This window comes from Pinus tabuliformis, chromosome 5_1, assembly GCF_031772625.1.
Source record: "Pinus tabuliformis cultivar Carrire ecotype Pingquan chromosome 5_1, CPIR1, whole genome shotgun sequence".
In the NCBI taxonomy this organism is placed as follows: Eukaryota; Viridiplantae; Streptophyta; class Pinopsida; order Pinales; family Pinaceae; genus Pinus; species Pinus tabuliformis.
Window position 1 is genome coordinate 958,716,687 of NC_142305.1, and position 17,020 is coordinate 958,733,706.

Below are 17,020 nucleotides of genomic sequence, written 5' to 3' on the forward strand. Positions count from 1 at the left end.
ATTTCTTTTTCCATGTTGACCAGATGAAATAACTATTCAAGTTCTCTATATATGTCAACTTGTTGTGCAGGCATACAGAATCATCTGTTAAGAGTATACTTTATAGTCACTACCTGCCTTTCCATAGTTATATTTTTATAGGTAGTTTATATGCGAGCTGATATAAGAATGTCAATGTATAGCCCCTACCATGCAGGCAGTATTTTATATTTCATAGGATAATTGAATTAGTTTAGAGGTCAATGCATTCTTGCATTACCAGGCACAAGTGAATGTCATGTTCTCGTGTCAAGGATAAAAAATTGATTGTGATAATAAATAGTTCAATATAACAATTGATTGTGATAATAAATAGGTCAATATAAGTTTACATCTTCTCTGATGGTCAGGTTATGCTTATAATGTGAAAATCACTTTCTTCATGCAGGCTTTGGTTGGAGATGGAGGAAAGTTTCGAAATAAGCCAAAGAAAACAACAAACACACATGCCATTTCTAAGCAGGGTAGATTGGTGAAGAATGTGCCTTTGTCCGCCGAAGATCCTGAACTCACTGGATCAGGTGGGCCTGTGTCAGACCCGGTAATACAAAATCCTACTGCAAGTCAAGTTAGCTTAACGACAAGACTTCGAAGCAGACGCAAAATGCCTTTAGAAAAGGTTGTGGCTTCAAAGCCTGTGGAATGTCCAGATAAATGTGAGAAAATTGTATGCAATGAACAATCTGAGCGACTACACAATGCGACTGTGTTTTGCCCTCATACGGTCACAGACAGGGCATCAAGTTTGAAGGTTATCCTGTTTTTCTTTTATGGTATTTTCATGTGCTATTCATGGGTTTTTGAAGCTAGTGTCCTGAATATGAAGTCATTGTACTTGTACAGGCCAAGTTTATTCATTGCTTATCATCTGCTAAGGTGCGTCGTTGGTGTACGTATGAGTGGTTCTACAGTGCCATTGACTGGCCATGGTTTACTCGGAATGAGTTTGTGGAGTACTTAAATCATGCAGGCCTTGGGCATGTTCCTAGACTTACTCGTGTTGAATGGGGTGTTATACGCAGGTAAGCATTATGGTAAATCATCAAGTAAGATTTACGATTGTTTTCAGGTCCTAGACTGGAACCTTGCATTTATAGTTTTTATTTCTTGTGTACTTGCCTGACAATGCAGACCGGGAAACTGTAATTGGTCATGAATGACTTGCATCATACTTTTAGATGATTTGGTTATAGAAACCTTTAAATAATGTTGGAAAAGACTTTATGAAAGGTTTTGTGGTTTTGTTTATTCACATTTTATTTTGGTTTCATTTTTGTAGAGGTCTTTGCATTGCTTAGAAGATATATTTTTTTGTTGTGAAAGTTAGTGAGTTCCTTCACCATTTTACAGTTCACTTGGAAAGCCACGCCGACTATCTAAACGATTCCTTCAGGAAGAAAGGGAAAAGTTGGAACAATATCGTGAGTCAGTTAGGAAGCACTATAATGATGTACGGTCTGGCATTTGTGAAGGTTTGCCCACAGATTTAGCTCGGCCGTTATCTGTAGGACAGCGTGTTATTGCTTGCCATCCAAAATCAAGAGAAGTGCATGATGGAAATATCTTAACAGTCGATCGGAACAGATGTAGAGTTCAATTTGACAGACCAGAATTGGGAGTTGAATTTGTGCTGGTAATGTTCTGTACTCCTTACAACATTAATATGGGTTCGCTCTAACTGATTATTGTAATTTGTAGGTACTGTTTTGGGATAGAGAAGCCTGACAAAAAATTTAATGTCTGGTATTTTGAATTATTAGAGGTAGAGAGGAAGCTTAAGAGCATTTAACAGAACAGTCAAAATTGTTGTTTTATATTACTGAATTTTATGATGGCTAGTTTTGGTTGTAGTTTCAAGGTCTACAATTTGATGTTTAGTTTTTAAAATCAAATATTCTTGGAGATATCTTTGGAAAGGAGCTAGCGAATTAAAGTCACATTTAATATGATGTCCTACTGGTATTTATATTGAAAGTTGCACATCAATAGGATACAATATCTATAAAGGCTAGATGGTTCTCATGGACTATTGGGAGGCTGATATTTGCATATGTGAGAACTTATATGAATAGAATCTTGGTACATGGTTAATGATTGAGTGGTCAAAATGAAATATATTTAGTGACATAACTACCTCTAAATTCCTCTACAGCCTATAGGCTTCTTATCTTAGTATATATATATATATATATATATATTTTTTTTTTTTTTTTCCTATTTAAATAGACATATCAATAGAACACAATGTCTATAAAGGCTAGATAGTTTGTTTGGACTATGAGAAGTGATATTTCCATGTAGGGATTGACTGCCTAATGACAAGCCTGAAGGATTGCGTGGTTGAAAACAAATACTTTTAGTAACATAACTATTTCTAAATTCCTCTTTCTTTTTCGAATTTCTTCAAATTCAATGTGTTTTGCATAGGATTTCTTCATTTGTTGGCAATATATTAACCTTATGTCAATCTCCTTTTGTTTGGGATGCTTGCCATCTATGTTAGAAGCATTGTTTTAAGAAGTGGTCCAAGTCAATTCAGGACCTGGTCAACTTGACTGAGTTGATTGGTGGCCATATTGACTCTTTCTTTTGCTTGGTTTGGAGGGCTGGTTTTTTATTGAACCAGTCGAGTCAAATCTTGACTCGGACAATTCATTCCCAGACCAACCTTACTCAGTTGAGTAGCTACTAGTCCCCACCATGGTGGACTCAACAAGCAAAATTCATTTTTAATTAAAAACAAGAAACCCAACTCCTAAACACTACCACTCTCTTTCTTTTCCTGCGAAAAGAAACCCATACTTTCATTCATATAGAAAGGAAAATGCATTTTGTATATACACTTGAAGTGTGCATTCATCAAGGATCTGCCCAGATGATTGTGTGGCAAAAACTTTGCATAGATAATACTATCGTAAGTATGCTTACAATCTTCAAACAAAAAGAAATAAAAGTAAAGTAAAAATATTAGTACAATTAGGAAGAACCAGTGATGTGGACCTGCTGCCAAACCTTGGGCTTGGGAACCACTGTAACCAGGGCCAAAACGCCCATCAATGACATAGGAGGGTTTTCTTTGCTAACTGTAAACTTTTTCTTCCTCCACCTGATTTTTTTCTGACTGTAATTTTGTTACCTAGATCGGTAGTGTAACTACCCCACACTGATTCTGGGTAGTAGCATTATAATCCTGAATGCCCCCTTACTCTTTGTCTGAACTCTCCAAATTTTCTTCTTCTTCGGCCTCAGAAGTATGTGCATCTGAAAATTGCCACTGTCGTGGTTTGTGTGTCACTTTCCTCTTTGGGGAATTTTTGATCTATGGGCATGTGTTCTTCAAATGTCCTGTTTGGAAACAATTCCTACATCTGAAAGCTGCATTCTCATAGTCTAGAGATTGAGACCACTGTAGCTCTTTGTGTTTTGGCATAATGTGATATGCTACATTGGTAAGCCTTTGCATGCATCAATCTCCACACATATCCTAGCAAAGGTGAAGATGCCCTACTCAGTTCTATCACAGTTACCAATATCCTCTAGAACCTTATGGTGCCAAAAGGGAAGAGGAAGATTTGTGAGCCTCACCCAAACCATTATTTTTGATACCACCATGTTTGTTGCATCGAATTCTTGGAACCATGGGGTTATAAAAGGTCCAACATTTCCCCAAAACCATGGCCATTCATTTAAAACAAAATCATAATCCTTCTGTGAATCAAAATGGACAATGAAAAATTCTTTGGAGCATAAATAAAGGTCACAAATGTCTTTCCAAGAGGAAAAACTCCATTGATGTAATGCTTCTGGTTTTGGCCAAAAAACATTAATCGACATATAAATGCCTTAGTTTGCATGGTAGAGAAGATGGTATTTATCTTTGAATTATCAACTTCCACTATTGGGGAGAGCTCCGTTTGTTCAAAAATGTATGGACCCGATTTGTTTTGTATTGGTTCTGCAGAAGATGAGGGTTTGTTTTTTAAAACATCTTTAAAAGAGGAGGCTGTTGCTTTTGTGTTCTAGGACCTAGAACTTTACCCTGCAGCCCGAGTCCCTTTGTATATGATAGTCCTTTATCTAGGCAGAATTTTCCAGAACCGTCCCCTTAAAATTGAAGGCTTTGTTGAAGGGTTGGAAAGTGTCATTTGTCCCCAATACTCTATTTCAATTTACTTACTGTGTTGGATCTCCTCACCCAGAATGTTGTGGTCTTCCCGAATAAATTTTATAAAATTTGAAAAGGTTTCTGATCTTGCCAGCTTTGTCTATTATTCAGAACATATCCAGAATATGAGTGGGTCACAGGTTGAGAGAAATGTACTTGAAACAACATCGATATCAACCTGCCTTGCATATCCAAAACCTCCGGAACAGAGCATATACAATAAATAAAAAAATGGATTTGAGTGGACTTATGAAGAGACTCAAAGATTCTTAGGTTATGTTGACCATGCGCCCTGCATTCACCAGACTTGATAGTTGCAACAATGAAGCTCTAGCACCAAATTAAGAACATACCCCCTTGGTATATGAAGACTGCAACTCCAATGTGTCCAGTCTTGAGAAAGTGCACCCCCTTCGCCACACATCCCATCTCTATTCCATTCTTATAGGAAGATTGAAGATTGAAAAAAAAACCTTAAATGGAAGTCAACCCCCATATCTAAACCTCCACCTCCAGATCGGTCCCAGAGCAATAGTTGAGGAGAAACTGGCCATATCTCTGCTAGTGAGGGTGTAAAAGAACCCCATTCAGAACCACAGTCAAAACCATAAAAAATGCCCTTTTACCAGAAACCCCAGGTCTCCGTGGGAAGAATCGAGCCTACCATCGCCGCCTTGCCTAGCAGCTCCAGAAAATGCAACCCTAAGTTGTTCGCTCACCATTTTTCCAGCTTCGTGGGTTAGAATATATAACTTGATAGCAATAATGTTAGAAATCAACCGTACCACTGTGTTTTAAAAACTGGACGACATGAATCAGAAACTGGTCAAATGAGCCGACTCATTAGGCAACCGGGTCGAACTTGGCAAAAAACCCGGTTTAAGGGCTGACTTCGCCAAAAAATCACAAAAACTGGACCAAACTGATGGTTTATGACGGAACCGACCGATTTATGGTCAACTGGTTGGTTTATTGCCAAGCCAACTACGGACCCCACAGAACGCAGTTTTGTGAGTTTTTAAGTTTTTCAGGGAAATTTGGGGTTGTTTTCCTCCAAAAACAACCCTTCCAAGAAAACCATGCCTACTCTCTCATTTGCTTGACACATCTCAATCCTGGTAATGTTGGCAATTAATGGTAATGTTAAATTCTTAAAGTAAAATGATGAAAATAAAAATCCTTTTACTTAAATTTTTAACATCACCATGAAATGACTCAGGATGTTTGAGAGTGGTTTCGACTTCATTGGATTTCATATGGAGAAACTAGAATTTTAGATTTCACTCAAAATTTAGTAGACTTAAAGGTTTTCCTGATTTCATGGTTTGGGGGTTTGCAATGTTTCCATTTGATTCTATCATGCGTGAGGGTATGAGATTTGCATTTGATCAAGAGCATGAAGCCCTTTAAGAACCTTGATGTTGGAGGCAGTGATTGTTGAACTTTGTTAATGTTGGTGGTATTGGTTGTTGAACTCCTCTACCGTGGCCTTAACAAGAATGTACCCTTCACTCAAAGGAAAACAACTGGTTAGGCATGCTTATATTTTTCTACCACGTTATAAGGTTGAGGAGATGAACCCTTTACTCAAACCAAAATCATTGGTTAGGCATGTTAAACTTTTTCAATTGTTATCATGTTATAAGGTTGAGCAATACAAGTCTGAAGACTTTGAGCTAGATGATGTTTAAGTATCTCTTGTTGATGATTAGTTTTTCATCGAGTTTCTGAGACATGGAAATGTGGGAGCTTGGGGATATGCACAAGGGGGACGTATATAAGCAATCCCAAAATTCATGGAAATGTCCAGGAAACGGGGGCGTCAGCGGCAAAAATTAAAAAATTAATATATAAAAGTAAAAAATAAAATCCCAACAATATGTCAATAACTAAGTTAGTAAATAGTAAATCTTAATAATTATGAAATTTACATCTAAATATGATCATCATGAATCATAATTATCATTTCACATTTCTGCGATCATCAATGTAAAATTGTAAATCTAAAAACAAATTAATAAATTGAATCCATCATTTGACATTATGCAATGCTCCATCTAATTTCATCATTTGGCAATGGGAATTAATATTATGCAAGGTACATCTAAATTAAACTAATAATTTGACAATTGAAATTACAAAATGCACATTGAAAGTAAATTCTTCATATGACAATGACATTATGTTGAAGTCTAAAATAGCCATAGAATACTAAACTAAAAGTGAAAATAGAAAGCAGTGAAATACTAGTAAATTTCGCAAAATGTACTAAATAATAAATCATATCTCCAATTTGGTGGCTTCAAGTCACAAAATGAAAATCACAGCTCCAAATGTCTCAGGCCTTTGGTCGATGGTAAATACGACTCACAACAAATTGTAGATGGAAAATGTCGAGCGATAGTAGCAGGAAAATCTCGGGCAACAAGGTAAAATGTCGAGTGACCGCAAAAGGAAAATGTTGGGCGACAAAGTAAAATCGTAGGTTTAATGAAAAATGGATGAGAAATGTGAATGATTTAGTGTTCCACGGGGATGCGTCCCCCAGGGTCGGGTGCACGCACCCCTCGCACCCCACGCACCCGGGACAAGGGGACGTCTGGGGAAACGTTTCCCCACGTCCCCCTTTTGGGGAGACGCAAGGGGGGATGTTTCCCCAGTGTGGGGGACGCGACTCCCCTCAAAATGGGCTATGCGTCCTGGGCGTCCCCCTTCAAGATGGGCTATGCGTCCCCCCCTTAAATTTGCTTGTAAACAATGATTAATGACAGGGGAAACCTAGTATTTGATCATATTGCTTACTAATGCTATGCAATTCATGGTAATGTTAAATTCTTAAAGTAAAAGTGACATTTTCCTTTATCTTTCATTTTCATCTTTTTACTTTAATTTTTAACATTACCATGAAATGACTTAGGATGTTTGAGAGTGGTTCCGACCTCATTGGATTTCATATGGAGAAAGTAGAATTTTAGATCTCACTCAAAATCCAGCAGACTTAACAATTTTTCAGGGATTCAGGATTCGATGGATTGCAATGTTTCCATTGCATTTTATCATGTACAAGGGTATGGAATTAGTATTTAATCAAGAGCACCAAGCCCTCTGTGTACTTTAGAGTGACTTTTAAACTTATCACTCCACTGTTTTTGAGTTTAGTTATATCAATTTACTATTCCAGTCTTTAGATTTCAGTATCTATTATAGTCTATTTTGCTTAGTACTAATTAGATTCTAGAATGATGAATGATCAATTTTAATTTTAAATCAATTTACAATCGAGAGTGATGAATGATGAATTTAATTTTTAAATCAATGTAGATTCTAGAATGGTGAATAATGAATGATGAATATGTATCAGAGTGTTTCATTATTGAATCTCATGGTGTATGGATGAATCATGTATGTATTAGTAAGGATGATGAGTATGGACCAATGTATTTCATTACTTAATTCAATTTTGTATGTATCATTGTATTTATGCTTTCATTATTGAATATGAATTTGAAATATATATATATATATATAGCTCGACGTCCCCCCGTCCCCCCTAAATTTCCCTAAAATTTGAGGGTACTCCCACACGGCCCCCTTGTGCGTCTCCCCGTCCCGTAGTCTTGGTGGAACATTGGAATGATTATGTTTTAAAGTTTTAATAGATCCTTTAGTTTTTATTTTTCGTATTTTTTAAATTATATTAAAACTTGTAATTGTTTAAATTTTTTATGTTTTTAATTGTTATTAGCAAAAAAATTTGGGGGACGCTTTTTGTCACCCGGAAAACATCCCCCTCGGAGTTTCCCCAAGTTTCCCCAAAAAAGGGGATGTGGGGAAACGTTTCCCTAGGAGTTTCCTTGTCCCGGGAGGGTGGGGGAGTAAGGAAGAGCGTCCCCCATGCTTGGCGCTGCGTCCCCGTGGAACACTGTTGATGATATGATTTCTAGTAGCGCTAGATCAATGATGAGTTTCATGAGTGACCATGTTGATCAGTGATTTGTAGTTTTGATGTCTATTTTTGCTACTACTACTACTACTAAAGTTGTAGAGGAGTTTTAGGAGTCCTCAAACTCTGAGCCATATTATTTATGTAGCTCATGTTGATGATCCCTTGTCTAGCAGTGGTGATGACTTTGATCATGAGGAGGAGTGATCATGTTGTTGATCACTGATACGTAGACTTGTAGTAGGTCAATGGCCCCATAGCTTAGAGCATTGTTTTCGGACTCTAGAGGCCATTTAGAGCCTCATTGATTATGTATTTTGTAGTATAATGCCATTTATAATGCTAATTTATTTGTAGATCTTATAAATGTCTCATAGCACCTAATGAAACAATCTTATAGTGCACATGTGCATGAGCACTTTGCATATTTGTCCTCCTCCACTCCACAAGAATGGATTATTGACTTTGGACCAACCAAGCATATGGCGAAAGACCAATACCGCTTTGGTTGATCAACACAATGTTGAGAAAGTGATTATTTATGATAATTAAATTGTAGCTATTTTAGGATGTAGCAATGTTGTCATCGACACTACCAAATTCATTGTGACCAAATCTTCTCTCTTATTATTGCATTACTCACACGAATAAAATAGTCGAATTTTGGCTATATTGTTGGGTATTAAAAGACATCGATGATGGTTTTAAAGTGGTTGACTTTGTATATTGTGATGAACCGCGAGCATATATACAAGTTGAGGAATACTAGTTCCTTGTCAACATGAAAGCCTAGTTCTCCGTCAACACATGAAATACTTTTCGTATTGATGGCTAATGCTGATGATACTAGTAGGTTGTGGCATCAATGTTTGACTCATGAAAACATTAGGTCCATGCAACATAATGTGTAGTTTGCAAATGGTGGAAGATCTTCCACAAATTGAATCACCTAGTGGTGACTAAGAAGGACATATACTGGTCCAATAAACAAAATTTACTTATTACGAGATTAATGCAATATATCTGCAAATATAAAATATAAGATTGAGTAGTATGAGTTCATTGATGACTACAATAATTCTCTTTGTAGTGTATAAATAAACATTGATTAGTCACAAGGTGAGGGTTTGTGTGATCCTTGATGTTTCATTAACCAAACTATTATATTTATTATTATTATTATGTTTGTTACATTGTTAACCCTTAAAGGATGTTTTGTCCTCTCTGTAGTTGAGCATGTTTTCTGTGTCCATCATCCTTATTTGGTTGCAGGTTTGACTTGTTTCAGGATTCGAATGTTGGTGAGGTTCCTTTGTAGTGTTTGCGTCATATTCCGAAGTCTTTTGATTTGGTTGTTTAAGGTGGAAACTTGATGCTCCTTGGTTTAATATTTCCTTGCTTGTATGTTCATTATGTTCCTTGCCCCTTTTTAATTAGTTTCAAATCATTTTTCGTAAGTGTAGAGTTTTCAACCCCCTATAATTTATAACATGTTACTTTTGCACCTAAGAGCTAGGTAATGTTTGAATGTTGAGAATTTCTATTGTCGCTGAAGTTTTACATAGAGCCATTTTTGATTGGATCTGGTGTCAACCAATTCTTTGTCTTTCTTTAGTATTGCAAGGAGTTGTTCCTGGATAATGCCACATAAAGGGAGTTAGTAGAAAACACCCTAATGCATGGAGAATTTGATGACACTAATCAATAAGTGGATGTGATGATAAGTTGATGAAACACTGTAACATCGAATTGGTCCCCAACCAAGAAAAAGAATGTGTCAATTCCTCCAAATACACAACTCAACAAATTTGAAGATTGCCGAGGAGAGATCTAGTGGAGGGAAGAGGTAGAAGCCATTAAAGAGACTTGATCTAGGGCCTTAATTGTAAGAAGCCCAACTGTAATAGATCTAGGGTAAGAACCAAAAACCTTGGGGTGACTAGTTTTGCAGGCCACAATCATCAGGATTTGATATAAATTGATATGCGCATAGATTGACAACACAAATACTCTCATACAAGACTAGAACAATGAAGAAAGATAGCAAGCATGTAGGTAGAAAGGAGATTGCTTCATTGTACATATATTATACACTTGTTACGAATAAAATATATAAAATAATATAAATATAATGTAAATGATAATAATCATAAATAATAATTAGTTAAGCTAGTAATTAGGTTGAAGAGGCATGTCTGATAGGACATGACTCTTCATGAAGAGACACTTGCCTGATATATAAGCAAGCCTCTCGTTCTCATTGTATATTTGATCCGAATTGGATCCATAGAAAGACTGTCGAGAACCATGACTGAATTAGGACGAACAAATCTCAAAAGAAATCCAAAACAGTATCAAAAACACCCTGAACCAGTGGCCATGGTAGCCGACGTGGAACAACGAGGACCTTGGTCAAAGCGCGTTGACCGAGGCCCATGGAGACCGCGTAGGAGGCCAAAATAGCCCCTGGGAGCCCCAGAATGGGAAAAGGAAGAGGTTTTTGATGCGCTAATTGTGCATCGCTAGGCGAACAGGGCCCTGAAGGGGAAGCTCGAGCACTCGGTCACATCGGGAGCCAAGAAATCGCGGGTGGAAAAAGCGAAAAACACTAGCATACGAAGGCGGGACCCGCGCACTAGAAAACCGACGGTATTGATCGGGGCACCCTTGAAGGGTAAGAGGTTTTGGATAGGAGCGAAGTGATTCCATACATCGATCGACGCATGGCAGGCGAAGGTGAGAGAAAACTGCCGTTGATCGCGCATTATCGGTCGAGCAAGTCAACCGCGCGAAACGTGTGCATGGCATCGGATTTGGAGGGCCCAAATCGGACGATTGAGATCACACATGATGGAAAGAAGCGGAATTGACAGGGAATTAAGCCGCGTTCTAAAGGGATTTGGAATCCATTTGACCGCCACGGTGGACGAAGAATGCATCCGCGACGTAATTGAAAAAATGAATCGACGAAGCATGCTCGCGCCATTTAGAGGAGGACAAGTGGCCACTCCCTGAGCGTTCATGATGACGCCGAACACTGAGAACTCCAAGCGCAGCTGCAGAAGGTGAATCGACAGGTGGAAGAGGAACCGAATAGGCATAGGGATCGAAGGGCTAAAGCCATGAACAGAGAGTGTCGAATCAGTTAGAGTTGAGTTGGAATCAGAATTGAGAAGAGTCCAAGCAACCAGGAGAGACAGTGAACAATGAACCCTGAGAGGAGGACTAAACACAGAGAACAGTAAAGCCAAGCAGAAGAGATAGAGGGCTGAGCTGACCATAGGCAACGTCGAGCACCAGAGAGCTTGAAGATTCGAGCCTTCCCATAAAGGAATATGTCTGGACTGAGCATCACATTTGGCTCTTTCCACTGTAGACCAAGAGGTCATAGAGCTGGTAGGAAGAAGAAGAGTCTGTATACTCCAAGTGGCTTGGGGAATCCAAGAACCACCCTGCCAAGCAAAATCTGCTTCAGGAGAACTCATATTGAGTCCCTGTATTGTAATTTCTCTGCTTGAAGACACAATAAAAAAGGCCGCCACTGAAGTTGGACTGGAGATGTAGCCCTGGAGAATAGGGTGAACTCCTTATTGAAATTCTTTGTATCCTTACAATTGCTTATTGTATTTCTCTGCTGTCTTTCCATTTTATTGTCTGTGTATTGGCAATCTGATCGATCTGCTGTTTCAATAACACAGAACACACACCAGCACATGAGTTTGTAATACCTTAGTTTAATAAATCTTCAATTGATGTCACTCATAGGGTGAATATCAGATCAAGTGGTATCAGAGCAAGAGGCTGTAAGGTTAGACAAGCTTGTGTTAGTATAGCTGTGAATGCTCACACGATCAAAAGCTCAAATCAGGAGAAGGAGAGTTGGTGGAAACCAATCCTGAAATTGGGAGAGTCTATCCTCGAAAGACCATGTCAGAAGAAAGTTCTATGGGGCCAGACCCTCAATTTATAGAGAGTTTCCTAGCTATAAAGTCTATGGTTGAAGAAATGTACAAAGACTTTAGAAAGCAAAAGGTGGAAGATGCATCAGGCTCTAAGCAAGAGAAAGAAGAAGATGAGTTTCACTTCCATGACAACTCCAAAGGAAAGGGGAAAGAGGAACACTTTCTCACACCTCCTAATAGCCCTGTATATAATAAGAAAGCATCTTTGATTAAGTTAGATGTTAAATTTGATTTCCCTATATATGATGGAGAGCTAAATTGCTGAAAAATTGGACAATTGGATTAGACAAATTGATGTGTATTGCAGGGTACAAAACATAAACTTAGACAAGAGTAAGATTCAGCTGGCAAGCCTATGCCTAGGAGGCACTGCCTTGGTTTGGTGGGAAGGTAGAACCCAAGCTGATATGAAAAAACATGGTAAGACCATCTCTGTCTGAGTGACTTTGTTTCTACAATCAAAAAGCAGTTCTATCCATTGGCCTACATGCAACAAGCCATAATGAGTTGGAAAACTCTTCAGCATTTGAAGGGGCAAAGTGTACAAGGGTATACTCAAGAGTTCAGAAAGAGAGCGTTGACATTGGGTATCTCACTAGACTCACCAAAGACTCTTTTGAAGTACATTGGTGGTCTACATAGCTACATGAGGCATACCATCCTCATGTTTAATCCCACTAGTATAGATGAGGTATCTGCACAAGCTACTCATTTGGAGGCTAGAGGAAAGAATTGTAATCCAGAAGTTGGGGGACCATCCCAACCCACTGTAAGCAAGAGCAAGGAGAAAAGAAAACAGTAGTGGAAAGCAAGGAAGGCTAACACTACACAGAAAGCCAAAGCTTCATGCACTCACTATAAAAAGGAGGGGCATGATGATGAGCATTGTTGGATTCTGCATCCAGAGCTGAGAGCTAAGAAGTCTGAGGGCAAGAAGAAGAAGACAACTGCAACTATTCAGAGAGATTTGGGGTCAGACTCGGGAGATGAAACAACCATAGCAACCATTGGTATAAAAGGTAAGAATTCTGAAGCATCTATTAGTAATTCTGCTCAATCTGTTATTGATGAAGAAAATGAGAGAAAAAGACATGAGCTTTTCCATATTCAAGTTATTTCCAAAAATCAAAATATTGATACTTTGTTTGATAGTGGCTCTCAAGTAAATTTGATTTTTGAAGCAATTGTAAAGAAATTGGGATTAGCAACTGCACCTGACAAGAAACCATACCCATTAGGATGGTTGAATGATAAAGCACAACTACAAGTGACTAGACAGTGCAAACTCAAGTTTTCTTTTGGGTCAACATTTGTAGATGAGGTTGAGTTAGACATAATTCCTTTGGATATATGTGGAATTGTTTTAGGAAGTCCCTACTTGTATGATATAAATGCTATTTTCTATAGAGCTGAGAACAAGTATCTACTGGTTAAAGATGGAATCGAATACTTTTTAAGAGCTCATAAGCTCAAGAATAATTATACTCTCATAAACTTAGGACAGATGAAAAGAATGATTAATTCATGCAAACAATTCTTACTGATGGTTCAAAAGGAAAAGAAACTTGATAAAACCAATGTGTTTGAGGGCTGTAATGCTGAACAACAAGCTGATATAGAAAAGGTTGTTTCAGAGTATGATGTCTTGTTTCAAGAACCTAAAGGTTTGCCACCCAAAAAGGGAATAATACATGATATTATTTTGCAGCAAGATGTTCCATTGCCTAACATTGGGATGTACAGGTTGTCTGCTTTAAAGAATGCCGAAATCAAGAAGCAGGGGCAAGAGTTGCTCGAGAAGGGCTTCATCAGGCCTAGCACATCACCATGTGGGTCACCAATCGTTTTGGTGAGAAAGAAAGATGGCTCTTGGAGAATGTGCATTGACTATCGAGCACTGAATAAGATAACAATCAAGAATCATTATCCCTTTCCTCGCATAGATGATCTTTTAGATCAATTGAAAGAAGCTGTTTATTTCACCAAGCTGGATTTACACAGTGGATGCCATTAGGTCAGAGTTGCAAAGCAAGATGCATGGAAGACTGCTTTCAAAACAATGCAGGGATTGTATGAATGGCTGGTTATGCCTTTTGGCTTGACTAATGCTCTTGCTACTTTCATGAGATTAATGAATGATGTACTCAGACCTTTTCTCGATGATTTTGTTATTGTGTATCTGGATGACATTATGATTTTTAATAAAACGTGGGAAGAACATTTAAAGCATGTTAAGCAGACATTAGATGTTTTGAAAAGAGAAAAACTTTATTTTAAACTCTCAAAATGTGAATTTCGCAAAACATCTCTAAACTACTTGGGTCATATAGTAGGGGGAGGTGAATTGAAAATAGATCCCTCTAAAGTGGCAGTCATTGTGAACTGACCTAAACCCAGGTCTGCTACAGAAGTGAGAAGCTTCCTAGGAGCAACACAATATTGGAGAAAGTTCGTTTCTAACTTCTTCTCAATTACAGCTCTCTTACATGCTTTAACATGATTGAAAAAGGTGTTTCAGTGGGGAGGCAAACATCAGAAAGCCTTCGACACCTTGAAAGAGAAAATTAGTACAACACCTGTACTAGCACTGCTAGATTTACAAAGACCATTTGAGATCCAAACTGATGCCAGTGACTATGCCATGGAAGCAGTGTTGACACAACACGACAAACCCATATGTTATCATTCTGAGACTTTTAATCCTGCAGTAGTTAACTATCCTTCATATGATAAAGAATTGTATGCATTAGTTCAGAGTGTGAAAAAGTGGAAATATTATTTAATGGGCAAAGAGACAGTAATACATATTGATCATCAACCACTTCGATATCTACACTCCCAAACTAAGTTGCAACAATCAAGACATTACAGGTGGATGGATTTTCTACAACAGTTTCACTAAGTCATCAGATATAAAAAGGGCATACATAACAAGGTTGCAGACATGTTATCCAGATCCATTATAAATTCATCTACCATACTTAAGCATAATTTTGTGCTACATGAAAGCTACATAGAACAATATGCTCAGGATATGGATTTTAAAGATGTATATGCAACTTTGAGTCAAGGCAAAAGAGTAGAAGAATTGGACTATCATATAGAGGACCGAGTCTTATACCATTGTGGGAAACTCTGCATTCCACAGACTGAGAGGATAAAGATAATTAGGGAAGCACACACTTCTCTGATACCAGGTCACTTTGGGGTAAGTAAAATAGTGGCACAGCTGCAAAGATCCTGCTATTGGCCGAAAATGAATGAGATAGTTTCTAGATATGTAAGAGGGTGTGCCATGTGTGCTAAAAGCAAGCCCAGCAATAGAAAACTAGGCTTGTACACTCCATTGCTAGTTCCTTCTCACCCTTGGGAAAGTGTTTCCATGGATTTTGTTGGAGGACTGCCTAAATCTAGAAAAGGTCATGATTATCTATATGTTGTTGTGGATAGGTTTAGCAAAATGTTTATTTTGATACCTTGTAGTAAACAACTTACAGCTTAATAAACTACAAAATTGTTCTTTGAACATGTATGGGTTCATTTTGGATTACCCACTTCCATTGTATTTGATCGAGACACCTGATTTGTGGGGAAGTTTTGGTCTAGTCTGTGAGAACTGATGGACACCAAGTTAAAGAAAAGTACAACTTTTCGTCCACAAACAGATGGCCAGACAGAAGTAGTAAACAAGACTGTGATCCAGTTACTGAGAGGTTATTGCAGTAAACAACCTAAGCTTTGGGATGAACACTTGTGTTATGTGCAACATACTTACAATAGAGCCAAACAATTTTCTACACAGAGATCTCCTTTCGAGACCTGCTTTGGTTTTACACCAAGGTCTCCTTTGGATTTTGTCTTTGGTAAAGATACCATGGTTGATGGACAAAATGATGTGGATAAGGCAATCAGGTTCATTGAACAGATCCAGGAGATCCATTAGGGGAAGTACAAGAACAGTTGGAAAAGAGCCAGGCCAAGTATAAGGCTAGGCATGATAAGCATCGGATGGAGCATAGTTTTCAAGTTGGAGACCAAGTCTGGCTGTATATCAGCAAAGACCGGAGACAAGGTGAGGGTAAAAAGCTAAAGCCTATCAGGATGGACCAATAGGATACTTGAGAAGATTGGTGAAAATACGTTTCGCCTTGATCTACCAGCTTACATGCACATCTTACTCAGTGGTAAATGCAGACTGCTTGAGATTGTTTGAACCTTCAATGATTGAGGACCCTGAGAGCAAAGTCAATTGCCTTCTATTGATGACTTGCTACCTAAATACTTCAATGAGTTGCAGGAAGACACAATGTTGGACGGGAAGGTGAGGGCAACATGCAGGGGAGAAGTTGAGTACCTCAAGATTGGGCTCAAGGGTTCAAAGCCGAGCAGTGCAAAGTGGATTGAGATTGAATAAGTGAAGAAACAGTATCCTCACTTAGTCGATGCTTGAAAACCAACTTTTGGTGGTCCAAAAGCTTTTCAGTAGGGAGGCTGTGATCCGAATTGGATCCGTAGATAGACTGTCGAGAACCATGACTGAATGAGGTCGAACAAATCTCAAAAGAAATCCAAAACAGTATCAAGAACACCTTGAACCAGTGGCCATGGCAGCCGACGTGGAACGACGAGGACCTTGGTCAAAGCGCGCTGACCGAGGCCCATGGAGAGACCGCGCAGGAGGCCAAAATAGCCCCTGGAGCCCCAAAATGGGAAAAGGAAGAGGTTTTTGATGTGTCGTGCATCGCTAGGCGAACAGGGCCCTGAAGGGGAAGCCCGAGCACTTGGTCACATCGGGAGCCCAGAAATCATGGGCGGGAAAAGTGAAAAACACTAGCGTACAAAGACATGACCCGCGCATTGGAAAATCGACGGTATTGTTCGGGGTGGCCTTGAACGGTAAGAGGTTTTGGA

At 38.6% G+C, this 17,020-nt stretch overlaps 1 protein-coding gene across 1 annotated transcript in view; it reads left to right on the plus strand.

Annotated features, from left to right (window-relative positions):
• LOC149167945 (protein ALWAYS EARLY 3-like) overlaps positions 1 to 17,020 on the plus strand; it is a 112,715-nt gene that overhangs the window by 49,917 nt on the left and 45,778 nt on the right. The window contains exons 4-6 of the mRNA XM_089433264.1: positions 428 to 790; positions 883 to 1,061; positions 1,390 to 1,672. Of these exons, the coding sequence (XP_089289390.1) occupies positions 428 to 790; positions 883 to 1,061; positions 1,390 to 1,672 (825 nt within the window). The remainder of the gene's footprint in view (positions 1 to 427; positions 791 to 882; positions 1,062 to 1,389; positions 1,673 to 17,020) is intronic.